This window comes from Hoplias malabaricus, chromosome 3 (assembly GCF_029633855.1).
Source record: "Hoplias malabaricus isolate fHopMal1 chromosome 3, fHopMal1.hap1, whole genome shotgun sequence".
Lineage (NCBI taxonomy): Eukaryota > Metazoa > Chordata > Actinopteri > Characiformes > Erythrinidae > Hoplias > Hoplias malabaricus.
Window position 1 is genome coordinate 72959175 of NC_089802.1, and position 13054 is coordinate 72972228.

At 40.3% G+C, this 13054-nt stretch overlaps 1 protein-coding gene across 2 annotated transcripts in view; it reads left to right on the forward strand.

Moving 5' to 3' along the window:
• Positions 1 to 1531: 1531 nt before the first annotated feature.
• Positions 1532 to 13054, forward strand: part of cdk15 (cyclin-dependent kinase 15) — a 20332-nt gene continuing 8809 nt past the window's right edge. Inside the window, exons 1-7 of one of the 2 annotated variants that reach the window (XM_066662702.1) lie at positions 1532 to 1769; positions 7590 to 7621; positions 10973 to 11113; positions 11236 to 11330; positions 12492 to 12571; positions 12730 to 12824; positions 12992 to 13054. In XM_066662702.1, the coding sequence (XP_066518799.1) occupies positions 1724 to 1769; positions 7590 to 7621; positions 10973 to 11113; positions 11236 to 11330; positions 12492 to 12571; positions 12730 to 12824; positions 12992 to 13054 (552 nt within the window). In that variant the 5' untranslated portion in view covers positions 1532 to 1723. Of the gene's footprint in view, positions 1770 to 7589; positions 7622 to 9112; positions 9320 to 10972; positions 11114 to 11235; positions 11331 to 12491; positions 12572 to 12729; positions 12825 to 12991 lie in introns of those variants that run through there. The other variant, XM_066662701.1, reaches the window with a different exon arrangement.

Here is a 13054-nt window from a genome sequence, read left to right on the forward strand (position 1 = left end):
ATGACAGTATCTAGCTAAATAACCAACATTATTCATGACAATAGCCTAGCAACAAGCTAAACTCAAATGTAGAGGTACCGTTATTCTTGTAAATGTGATCGAAGTCGAACTCGAATTCATCCGACACTATAAACCTCCGTAATGCAGCTACGTAGCCGAGTATAATCTGAGCCACCGAGTTTAGCGAGTCAAGCTAACGTTAACTAACACCAACTAAAACAGGCGAAGTGAGTGTCCTTACCCTGTTTACCTCCATGTTACAGAGGCTCTTGAACACCTTTCGTTGGTGTCCTTACATGTCCATATTGTTGGAAAAGCGCCAGTGAAATGAGCACTACTGGATATTTTGGGATCTTTGGGCCATTTGTTCACAGATGTCCCACTGTACATTGAATGATTGCAGCCAAAAACAACACACCTTTTCGTCATTTTGCATTAAATTAAGTGCAGCTTCTAGAGTTGTTGTCCACCATCTACGTCACAGGCAAGACGCCTATTAGAGTTTCCGAACACCGTTGGGGGGGGGACGGTCTTTTAAACCTTATTCCTTCAATTAGTAACAAATAACATGTTTTCTGACTATAAAAAACACAAATTACGAACTCAAATTCCACTGTATTTATTTGTTTGACACTTTCATAGAGCTGGTGCTTAGCCTTTAAAGTAAAGGAAGAAGCAAAATATCTACTGGGGAGGGTGCAGACAGAGGCTGTGGTGACAGTTGTGGAGGTCTCGGGAAGATGTTCCATTTACACTCATTAATTATATTAACTTTTCTTTTACAAGAGAGACAAATATTGGTAAATTCTCAAACAATTCTTCAAATCATGAAGCCCCAGCTGGATCAGTTGTTACCCCTTCAACACACGAAGGACTCTGTTGTTACATAATTCTGTTGCTGTGGTTCAGGAAAAACACTTGGATATGGAAAGATAAACACCTCAAGCAGGAATGAAGGGCAAATGTAGGACAATGGATTATGCTGAACAATGTTTTTTTTTTTAATATCATTGCTGTGCCTAAATTGTGTCACATATTCACTTGTAATTGTTATTTATCAATTCAGATTTATTCAAATTTATGCATACATTGATATAATTGAAAAAATGGTTGAGTTCCTCTTTTAATCTTATCAGGTGTTTGTTATGGTGAGGGCAATTTTAGAGATAACGTGTCCTTTAATAACACCCTCTCTCTCTCTCTCTCTCTCTCTCTCTGTAATTATGCATGACTGTAATTAGAACAATTTTGCTAAAGCATTACAACAAAAAACAATAACAACAAAATACTCTCTCTTTCATTCTCTCCCTCTCTTGCTTTCTCTCACTCACACACCACACACACAGACATGAAAATACACACAAGCACACACACACTTGGCTCCCAAAGTGAGGCGCTCCAGCATTTCAAAACAAACAGCCCACAGCCTCACACTTGGTCCAGCCAATTGCATGGTGGCTCTCATCCGATTGTTCTGATTGGCTGGTGGCCACACACACGCACACACACATGCACAGCAGTGGCAGCTGCAGGAGGCAGAAGGAGAGACAGAGACCTGCTTGAGGAAAAAGAGAGGAAGCACAACTTGTCACTGTGGATGCAGCAAATGAGGTGAATTTTCACAATGACAACTCACTGACCAAGTCCAGATCCACTTTGGAAATGTGCATCTTATAGTGAGGATACACCACTCTCCCCATCGAGGTCCAGCTAAACCATTAACATGCAGAACCTCCGGCATGCTGCCACCGAAGCCTTCCAGCGTTTGGGTGAGTAAACACCACCAACTAATCTAATACACTAATACAGCACTGTTCTCTCCACTGTCAACACAGTAATCCGTGCCTATGCATAAGTCAGTAGCTGAGATAAAGTCATGGAATGTTTAGATGTGGAATATTCAGTGTCAAAAAACTAAGCATCTTAAAATCCTTTACAGTGGTGATACAGTGGGTCATAACGTCTAAATACATAATATCATGCCTAAATACATACATTTTAAATGACAAATCATTAGCACTAGGTTTGACTGTATCCCTACCAGCTGTTGATGTAGCTGTTGATTACCTACATGGTAATGACATAGGAGCATGTTGCAGAAAGCACTAAGAGGTGTTTTTAGCAGCTGCAAAAAATATCAACAGGAATCAGCAAAATAGGGGTCCTGTGGTCAGAAAGACCAATCATCAGTTGTGCATTTCATATGCCATATCAGTTGTTCAAAACCTAAGATCAACTGGTTAAACAAACTGAGTCAGATTGGATTTGAATGGATTACAAATGATTTGAATGGTTTCCAGCGGATACACCAACACTGTATTTAACCTTGGCACTTGACCCTAAATTGCCAGACTTAGTATGGATAGAGTTGTTTATGTATGTATGTATGAGTGGCAGTGATCAGGTGGTTTCACCACCAGTTGCCAGTCATACTTGGTGCCAGCTTATAATTGATGACTAGTTGCTTCTAACAGTGTTCATAAAAATGGCGTGAACACCAAAAAGGATTTCAGTGGCACAGTAGCTGGCTGAAGATTCCATACCGACATCCAATGTTTACTTGCTCAGTTTCATTGCTGTTAAACCTTCCTGTTAGCATTTAGCTCCAATATCTTTCAAATCAAACTTTACACAGCTCTCCACACCTGTAGCTTTGAAGCTTATCTGCACTCCTTGTTGGTTCTCTAATTTACACCTTCATGTTTTTGATGGGCAGAGTGATTTCCTGTTTTCTTTCAGTAGGTCATAGGTTGTAATTGTAGTATGACAGTACAGTATGACAATGTAGAGTTACAGAGTACAGCCCACACAATCCAAAACCCCTGTGCAATTTATCATTATTCTACGTTTGCTAAAAATATTTCCCCTATTTATTAATTTCGAATTCTACCTGCTAGCTAGGTCTCCCCCAGCCACACAATGCTACATCACTAAGTGCCAAACGTACTACGTCAGCTAAGAGATACCCATTTTGGCTAGCATTGGGCTGAGAGATTGATGATAGGGCAAACAGGACCAGTGATGCACTCTTGTACTTCTGGCCACAAACGGGGATCTACTATGTGTCACTAAGGTGTTTTTTGCTGTTTTTACATATCAGAGTCACTGCAACGTTGTGAGTGAATCAACCAAATACATTCAGCTAACATCAACAGATAGGCTACAGCCTCTAACCATATATCAGCAAAATGGAGCTCAAGGAAGGAGTTTGTAATAAAGTTGCCAGTGATTTCATCTGCTCATATTTTGTGTTGATATAAATTCTGCTCAGGCTCTAGCTCCCTGCGGAGTCTTATCTCCAGCTCAGCTTGGTGTGTGCAGCACTCCCACTTATCCGTATCCTGCTAGTATGTTCAGAAAACAAGCCACAAAGGGGAAGGAGTACAAGGATAAATACTTTTATCCACAGAGAGCTGACGAAGCGTTATATGCTATGTGACAAGTTAATACAAAAATAAACCGAATTCATATATTAATTGCTAAAATCATTATTGTGTTTTGAAGACTAATTATAAAATATATATTGTTGGCTGTGTGAGTGTCCCAGCCAGTGGGGATGTATGGGTCACAAGCTTAGATGTATGGGTGGGTATCCAGTTTAAAAAAAAGACTTAGTTTTCTAGCTAAGGACAGTTAGCATGTGCTTTATTCAAGATACAGTTTTTGCAAAATGTATTGTTTTAAAACAGGATCAAATGTTAATTGATCTGTTCAGGGTGTGTTTCCTTTGTGCCCATTGATTCAGTGTAAGCACCGGTCCCACTCTAACCCTTATCAGGATGAAGAGATTACAGAAGATGGATGGATAAAGAAAACTGCATGAGCTCTATGTAATGAAAAGTCAGTGTAAAACTGCAGGATAGTTGTTGCAAAGAAACACAGAATGTCACATGACCTGCTACAAAACAGTGCAAGCCTAACTAAGCTTTATATTATTCTATGACGTACATGTTTTTTCTGCTATTAAACTTTATATTATTTTCCTTTTGACACTCTAGTGCTACATATATATATATATATATATATATATATATATATATATATATATATATATATATATATATATAATTTTAATTTGCACTGATCAGAAGCTTTTTCTTTTTTTCTTTTTATATTTATGAGCTCTAGGTCTAAACCAGCACAGTTTTATCAAGGTAGTAGAGCAGAAGTACATCATATTGAAGAAGTATACAATCAGCAGGAGACATTGGCTCAGTGCCAAGACACCACTCCTTCTGTCTTGGCCTGCGGTGACAGACGGCTGGTTACACACAGAGCTGTCCACTTACTTTCTCTCACCAGCCCACACATACACCCACATACATACACACACAGAGAATGCTGATCAGCCTGCAAACCCTGCAGCTATAAAGGGAAGCAAGGGAGCAACAAAAATGAGAGTGAGAGAGAGAGAGAGAGAGTGAAGAGAGGTGGGTGGGAAGCCAAGGGGTTTTTAAAAACCTACAATACACAGTGCAGAAAAAAGACAAGCAATGAAAATATGCAGATTTTGATGAGAAAGTAAAGATTAGCAGGAAACCAGTGAGGAGAACTGAAATGAATGCTTGGGAATGGAGTAAAAAGGGAAATGGGTGAGAAGAGGAGAAGAACAATGGAGGAATGGAGGAAGGGACAATCAGGAAAGAAGGCATGAGTGCACTGGAGCATGAGTGATGGGCTCTTTGAGCCTCTCTTACTCTTTCTCGTTCTTTTATGACTATCATTGCAGCGGAAGAAGACTGAGCAACAAAAATAAAAAGGGAAAAACAAGCATAGAGTTCAAACTGAAATTCCCCAACAAACATGGATCAACAAGGCAAGAACAGCCTGGCTGAATGCCTCTTTGTTAATATTTCCTCATCAACTTACAGAGATTAATGATTCATATTTTAAAAATATGAAAAACACAGGTAGAAAAGTGGCGTTATAAGTAATGTCAATGGAACACAGCTCTAAGGCCCTGGGAAGTTTGGTGTGGTCTGCCTCTGTCTGTGTGATTTCCTTCCAGGTGCTCCAGTTTCTTCCCACAGTCCAAAAACACATTTGTAGGTGGACTGGCTGTGCAATATATCTAGGGGTGTGACTGTGCAAGTGCCTGGTGTGTTTCTACTTTGCTCCCAATGATTCCAGATAGGTTCTGGACCCCTAGCAACCCTGAACAGAAAGATGCAGTTGCAAAACAATGAATAAAAACAAAGGAACACAGTAAATTAAGCTACCCTGATAACTTTGATGAGCACTGTACCATTCAATGCAGTGCTAGCCAGCATGAGCATTTAATCACTACTGTAATGGAACTGGGAGTGTTTACAAACAGTGTTGAGCTGAGACATTGCTTTGGCATCAGTTCAGAAAGTTCCCAGTTAACACAGTGTGCAAGGCTTCACTCTCTTCGCATGCTAACATAGAGATCTAGCTAACTAGCTAATGGCTAACATAGCCCATTATGCTAGCTACAACAAAACATTGATTACTTGGACTTACTGCCAAGTTTATAAATAAATGTAAACAATTGTGTGTGATTGTTTATTACTTATATCTTTATCCAGAGGTAGTTATAATTGCATATTACTTATTAACCACTGCTTCGACAAGCATTTAAAGGTACAATGGCTTCTTTAAGACATAAGTAAATATGCTACATTTTCAGATATTGCCTGGAAATGACCTTGAGTTGGTGTTGCAGCAGGCCACTGCTGGCAGCCAGTCCTGCATGTCCCCTCCTGACGACATCGGCTGTGGCACTAATTCAGTGACGGTCACTGTCCTGCCAGTGCTATGCCAAGAAGAGTCTTTAGATAATTAAATCTGCAGCGTTCCCACTGGTACCAGATTATTTTGAGTTAATTACTTGTTGCTTTAGTCATCTGACTTGGTCATTTATATGTCAGCTTCTACACCAGAAAGATAGAACGTCTTTCCATGAACTCTGTAATGTCTCCTTTAGTTTTGGTCGTGAGATTTTTGAGGTTACTGTGCAGGTTCAGGAAGCAAAAGACATTAGAGGTTTTGTCACTTCTAAAGGTGGCCTCACAGCTGTTGAGCAAAGCTGGAGTGGTCATGCCAATCCCTAGGGTCTAAAAACTTAAAGTGGTTTTTAACATTTCTCAGAAACTTTTCAAAAAGTGGTTCATCTTAATGCTCCCACCTGTCACATCCCATCATGTATCTCTGCAGCTCCCAAGTATCTAAAGGCTTTCTGCACTGATAAAGAGAGAGATGTCCACACACTGTACATATCCCTCGGTCTCTTCCTGCTATTGGCCTCTCGAATGAGGTCTTGCTACTCTTGCAGAAAAACTAATTTGACAATGTTCTCTCTTCATTTAGTCTTATCTTGTCTCCTCTCCTATCATCTCCTCTCTTGTCCTCTTCTCTGCTCTCCTTCACTTGTCCTCTTCTGTCTTCTTCTCACCTGTCCTCTCCTTTCATGTCTTGTGCTATCTTCTCTCATTTTCTTTCCTCTCCTCTCATTGTCTCCTCACCCCTTTGTTTCCCTCTGGTTTTCTCCGCTTCTTTCATATCCTCTCATGTTCTCATCTCACTTGTCCCACTCACCTTTCTTCTGTTGTCTTGTCCTTGTCTCTATTGTCCTACCTTATCCTGTCCTCTACTATCTTGTCCTCTCCTCTCCATTATTCACCTCTCCTGACTTCACTTCACTGTCCTCTCCTCTCTTGTCCTTTTCTATCATATCAGCTCTTTCCTTTATGTTCCTCTTGTATTATCCTCTTTTGTTGTCTTCTCACTTGTCCCTACCCTTCTTCTACTCATTTGCCGTCTTCTCCTTCTCTTGTGCAGTGTTTTCTCCTCCCCTATCATTACATTTGTTGTCTTATCCTTTCCTCTCCCACATAAGCCTCTATTATCTTGTCTTCTCCTCCCATGTCCTGTTCTCTCCTCTCCACTCTTTTCCCTTCCATTCCACTGCTGTATTCACTCATCCTGTTGGCTCCTCTCCTCCATTGACCTCTAGTCATTTCCTCCTGTCTTTTTTCCTGTATGTTCTGTGGATGCTCTGTGCTGTGACACTTGCTCTCTCTGAGCATCACAGGTGTGCCATCTGGTCCTCTTCTCTCAGTCATTTACCTTCTGTGTCCTTTCCTGTCATTCCTTTTCTTTTTCTTTATTGTCCTTTTGTGTGAAAGATTGACCTCTGGTTATTCTGTCCTTTTCTTTATCCCATCCTGTCTTTTGCTTTCTTACTGTTCTCTTTCCTTCTGTCCTGTCAGTTCTTGTCTTCTTGTCTTGGCCTGTCCTTTCTTTTCATCATATTCTGTCCTGTCTTATGGAATTGACTAATTATTTTATTTATCTTTTGTAACCATTCCTGTTACTTTCTTTCAACTTTTACTCTCTAATTCTATTTCCTCAATATTTAATCTATCCTCTTGTCCTGTGCTTTCCTTGATTCCCTAGTGTTTTATGTTTCTATTCTTCTCTTTTCTTTTCTCCAAACCTAAATACTGTAAATCTCATATCTTTCTTGTAGAGTTGATCAGCATTTGTAAACAAATGTCTCTGTTCGTGCCTTCTGTTGTAAGTGCCTAGGATTGTTTGAGCAAACTGTCTTTTTATTGTATTCCCAGGTTTGAAGCAGAGACATCTGGGCTATCAGGAGGTAAGAAACACGTCGTCTTTAAAGACTAAAAGAAAAAAAAAAAAGCATGAGGGAATACATAACTTTTATGTGTTTCATCAGATCTGAGATTTAAAATATGGCAATGCCACCTGCATGGGAGATGGAGAGGGAGGTGAATAATAAAGGGAAGGACAAACACTCGCTCTCTCTCTCTCTCTCTCTCTCTCTCTCTCTCTCTCTCTCTCTCTCTCACACACACACACACACAAAAACACACACTCACCAGTTTGTTTCCAAGTATTGTGGGGACATTACATTGTAGTCTCCACAACTTGATTGTTTACACAATCAGACAATGGGAGCCAAACTGATAAACACACACAGAAAAACACACACTCATATATATTAATTCATTCATTCATTATCTGTAACCCTTATCCAATTCAGGGTCGCGGTGTGTCCAGAGCCTACCTGGAATTATTGGGCGCAAGGCAGGAATACACCCTGGAGGGGGCGCCAGTCCTTCACAGGGCAACACAGACACACTCACACACATTCACTCACACACTCACACCTACAGACACTTTTGAGTCACACATATATATGTAAAAAAATACAAAATAAATAATAATAATAATAAAATAAATAAATATAACGTAAGCTATGCTCACATTAAGAAATGGCATAAAACATTTGATGATCACAAACAAACAGATCTGATGTCATAGGCAATTAATGATGTCATAACACAGCATGGAAACAATCTGGGGTAGGGGTGTGGTGGGGAGAAAACTGGGTAAATGTATGCTGCCCTCTATTGGACAGGCATGTCATCCAGTGTGTGTTCTTGCCTTGTGCCCAGAGACTCCAGGAGGCACTGGTCAAACTGTGACGAATAAATGAATTAATGTATATTTTAACCATTTATTAATGCAGCTTTTTTGTTCAGTTCTGAAAACACCAATTCAGCTTTTCCAAAAAGTATTGCATGGTGATAAATCACACTGGAGCCACATTTAGGGGATTTATAGTTCTCTTAACAATGTCTACCATTGAGCATTGTGACCTATGGCGTATGTGCATGTGCTCCAGAGCACCCGTTTTCAGTTCAAGGCAAGCAGAATTAAACCACTGTGTCCAAATGCACAATAAATTAAATGAATCCATGTAGTGGACATTTGCCAAATATACTGCACTTATTTTATGACCAGTTTGTGTATGCTTTACATTCTCTGAACCATCTCTTGTCATGTCCTTCTCTGACTCTGTCTCTTTCTCTCTGCCTCTCTCTCACTCTCTCCTCCTTTCCTCCAGTCTGCTTGAATGGACATGCTTGTTCCCATTAGCAAAGAGAACATGGCTGTTTTTGTTGTACTCTTATAGACGAGAGACGGTCATAAGACCAGGCCTCTACACAAAACACATACTCACACACACACACACACTTACGCTGGTCATATGAGCGATTGGGCCGACCCATTTCGAAAGCCAGAGAGAGAGAGAGAGAGAGAGAGAGAGAGAGAGAGTGTAATGGAGGACTTGCTCTGGAGGCTCCGGCTCTGGGGGTCTCTGTGTGCGCGCAAATGCTGTTGGTGTTGTGGACAGGAGAAAGAGGTCAGGAATGGTCAGGAAAGTGTAGATGAGGCTGGGGGCAGATGGACGGAAGGACTGGAGGAAACAATAATTGAAGAAAGGCCTTCAAAAAGCTGGAGAGTGTCGTCACTGCCAGTCGCTGAGGTAGTGTGTATGTGTGTGTTTGAATGTGAATGTGTGTGTGTGTGTGTGTGTGTGTTTGAGAAGTTGGGGTGTTGTCATTCGTCAATGGACCGGATAACAACATAAACAACAAGCAAAAGTTGTCTTATACTTTATAGTTTGAAATGGACTCAAACAGGCTTTATGACAACTGATAATTGTTGAGAGCATTTAAAATGTTTATGTAGGCTTTTGCCAGTTGTTAAAATCTATGTGTCACATAGCATCATTAAAATGTTACAGACAGTGTCTAACACTCTGAGGACCATACTTTTTTTTAGGTCTGACTGAAATGAAAAAGTGCTATTGATTTTGTCTCTACATGAGAAACTCTTTAGCCACTGGCTATGTGTCTTCTGCAATTCCACTATGGCTTGTAACTAACATATTGCTCATGATTTATGTTGCTTTATGCTTACATATTGCTTTACCTTTCAAAATATTTGGTTTGGGCTTGGATTATGTTTTTTTTCCACATGAGTGTATTTTAATTGAGATTATTGTCATATTACTGCACTGAAACTGTCCCCTTTAAATGAGATTTTAATGTCATAATAGGGCATGGAAACTGTTATCTTTTAGTGACATTATGACATCATAATAGGATTTGGAAACTCGTGTTTTATTGAGATTATTATGTCATAAAAATAGGGCAAACTGCCATCTTTTATTGAAATGTTTATGTCATAACAGGGCATGGAAACTGTCATTTTATTAAAGACAATGACGTCAAAATAGGGGCGGCAATAAGGATTCCAACTGTCACACAACTCTAGGTTCCTGGAGTTGTGGATTCAGGACCCACCTTGGGAGATTGTCTGTGAGGACTTGTGTGTGTGTCCGGATGTATCTCATCCCTGAATAGGATAAGCAATTACAGGCAATGAATGAATAAATGACATAACAGGACACAGAAATAGCAATAATTCCTATAAACTGAGATACAGCTTCAGGGAATGGAAACAATATAACAATCCATCCTATAGATTATGATATCATATCAGTTTATAGGTGACCCAGTTGTCCATTCCATTCACTTTGGGTTAGAAACCTCACTCCTTGATTTAAGGACATGTTGCTGGCACAGGGTATTTTTGTTGTAAAAATGGTACCTCCACACAAATCCAGGGTCCTGGGGTTGTGGGTTCAGTACCTGCCTCGGGTCACTGTGTGTGTGGAGTTTGATGAGTTTCATGTGGGTATTCTGATTTCCTCCAACAATACTAAAAAGCCTTATATGATTGGGTGGGTAAAGGTGTTCACAGGTGTGAGTTCGTGAATGACAGGCTGTATATGTTATGGACTAGCACCATGTCCAGGCTGCATTCCTGCCTTGGTCCTGCATTGCACCTGTATTTCTATTTTTTATACATTCCATCTGTCTCTCTCTCTCTCTCTCTCTCTCTCTCTCTCTCTCTCTCTCTCTCTCTCTCTCTCTCTCTCTCTTTCTCCCCCTCATACTTATCAGGTCTTGGGCCCCTGTTTGGGATGAGCCTTTAGCATCCTGTCATATCACATCACACATCAATTCTTATCTGGGAAATAGGAGATAGATAGAAGCTAACTCAGGGCTTTTCAATCAGTATTAGCACCTTCTTTCCAACACTCTCTCTCTCTTTCTCTTTCTCTCTCTAGCTGGGAGAGTTAGATGGGGTAGATGGGGCTCCGCAGCCTCACTGGTTCCACACACTGCAAGTTCGGAGGTTGCGAGTTCAGAGAGGACGCAGTAATAGCGACCCACTGGGGGGCAAGAGCTTCCAGCAGGAGTTCCAGTGGGTGAGTCGAGGTCTGGGTCCAGGGGTACCTCCCTGAAATGAGCTTTTGCAACTTGGAATGTTTGCTTTGTTCAAAAAAACAATATATATACAAACATATAGCCTATTTTACTGTACTCACAGAAAACAGGGCTGCAGTTTGGAACAGCCACTTCTTACCTGAACCTGGAGAAACTAGGAGAGGGAACATACGCCACCGTGTACAAAGGAATAAGCAGGTTAGTGTAGACATATACATACATACATACTCCCACTGCAACTTTAATTGAATGGAGAATTACAGTTAAGTATGTGCAATTACATTATAGTATACTATGTATAATAACACATTACTGTAAAATTCACAGTAAGTTCTTGTACAAGGTGTTTTGAAGTTCTTTGCAATTTGTACAAAAAGGAAAATGGGAAAATAATCAATAAAAACAATCAATAAATTAAAACTTGAAAGTTCTGCTAGTTAGCAAGCTAAAGGCTACAGCTTGACAACTACACTTAAAAAAATACTCTACAGCTAAGTGAGGCAAGTGTGCTTTGACTGAAATTTCCACTCCTCACAGACCTCTACTACTCTTGTCCCGGTGAGAAAGCATTTATGTTACATGTGTGACGGGCTTTGGTGGTGACATGTTCAAAACGTTACTGAAACAAGGCCAAAATCTGAGGTTAGGAGTGTGTACCAACCGCAGCCAGCACAATCAGTGCTAGTGTTGCCCTCTGCTGGATGAATGACGTCGATCTTATTTTCCCTCTTTCTGACAATAAATCATTTGCCGTCCCAGTGAGTGACACTGTGTGCTTATTGTATCTAGAGGGCTATTTTGGTACAGCAGATAAAAGCAGTCACATATAGCTCCTGAGCATTAAAGGACACTGATAATATGTTATTTTTGTTATTAGTTTTTACATTTTTATTCTTGCTACTGTGAGTTCTTGCTACTCATTGGTACAAAAATATACCTTCATTGATCAAACACCAGAAATTATGGAGTGAACATGTGTATAGACACACAATGGCGCTTCAATCTCAGGGTCCTGGGTTCTTCCTTGTGTCACTGTCTGTGAGGAGTTTAGTGTTTTCTCCCCATATCACACTGGCTTTTTATATGGGTGCTCTGCTTTCCTCCCACAGTCCAAAAACACATGTTGGCTGTGTGAAATCTTCCTCAGGTGTGACTGGCTAAGCTTTTGATGCCCTGAGATGGATTTGTGTCCTGTACATGTTTCTTTCTTGCAGCCAGATTTGGTTCTGGACCCATCCTGATCAGGGTGAACTAGTTATAGAAGATGAATAAATGAACGAATGATAAATTCTTATATAGAACCTTAATGGCTTTAGTTTCTCTGGCAGTAGCTCTGTGATCTGTGACTATGTCTTTTAGGATAAATGGCCACTTGGTGGCACTAAAGGTGATCCGCATGAAGACAGAAGAAGGGGTTCCATTCACTGCTATCAGAGAAGGTGAGAGAACCAAGGGACTTAGATACAGTTTTAGTTTAATTGAAATTTTTTGTGTACCGTATTTCCTGTTACTGTATTTAAGTTTTGTGTTGTTTATCATTGGGTTTTTATTGCTTTCCAGTGACCATGATGATGATGATGATATGTTCTTTTCTCAGCCTCTCTGTTAAAAGGCCTGAAGCATGCTAACATTGTCCTGCTCCATGACATCATTCACACACGCGAGTCTCTTACCTTCGTCTTCGAGTATGTGGTGAGTACAGGCCTCAATTTCATTTTCTTTTATCTTCTTCTTTATCTACTCCACAGGCTTTGACAATTTACAAGCTGTAAAATAATGATAACCCATCTCTCTCTCTCTCTCTCTCTCTCTCTCTCTTTCATTCATTCTCTCTATATTTATCTCTCTCTCTCACTCAGCAAACAGACTTGTCTCAGTATATGATACAGCACCCAGGAGGGCTGCACTCGTACAATGTTCGA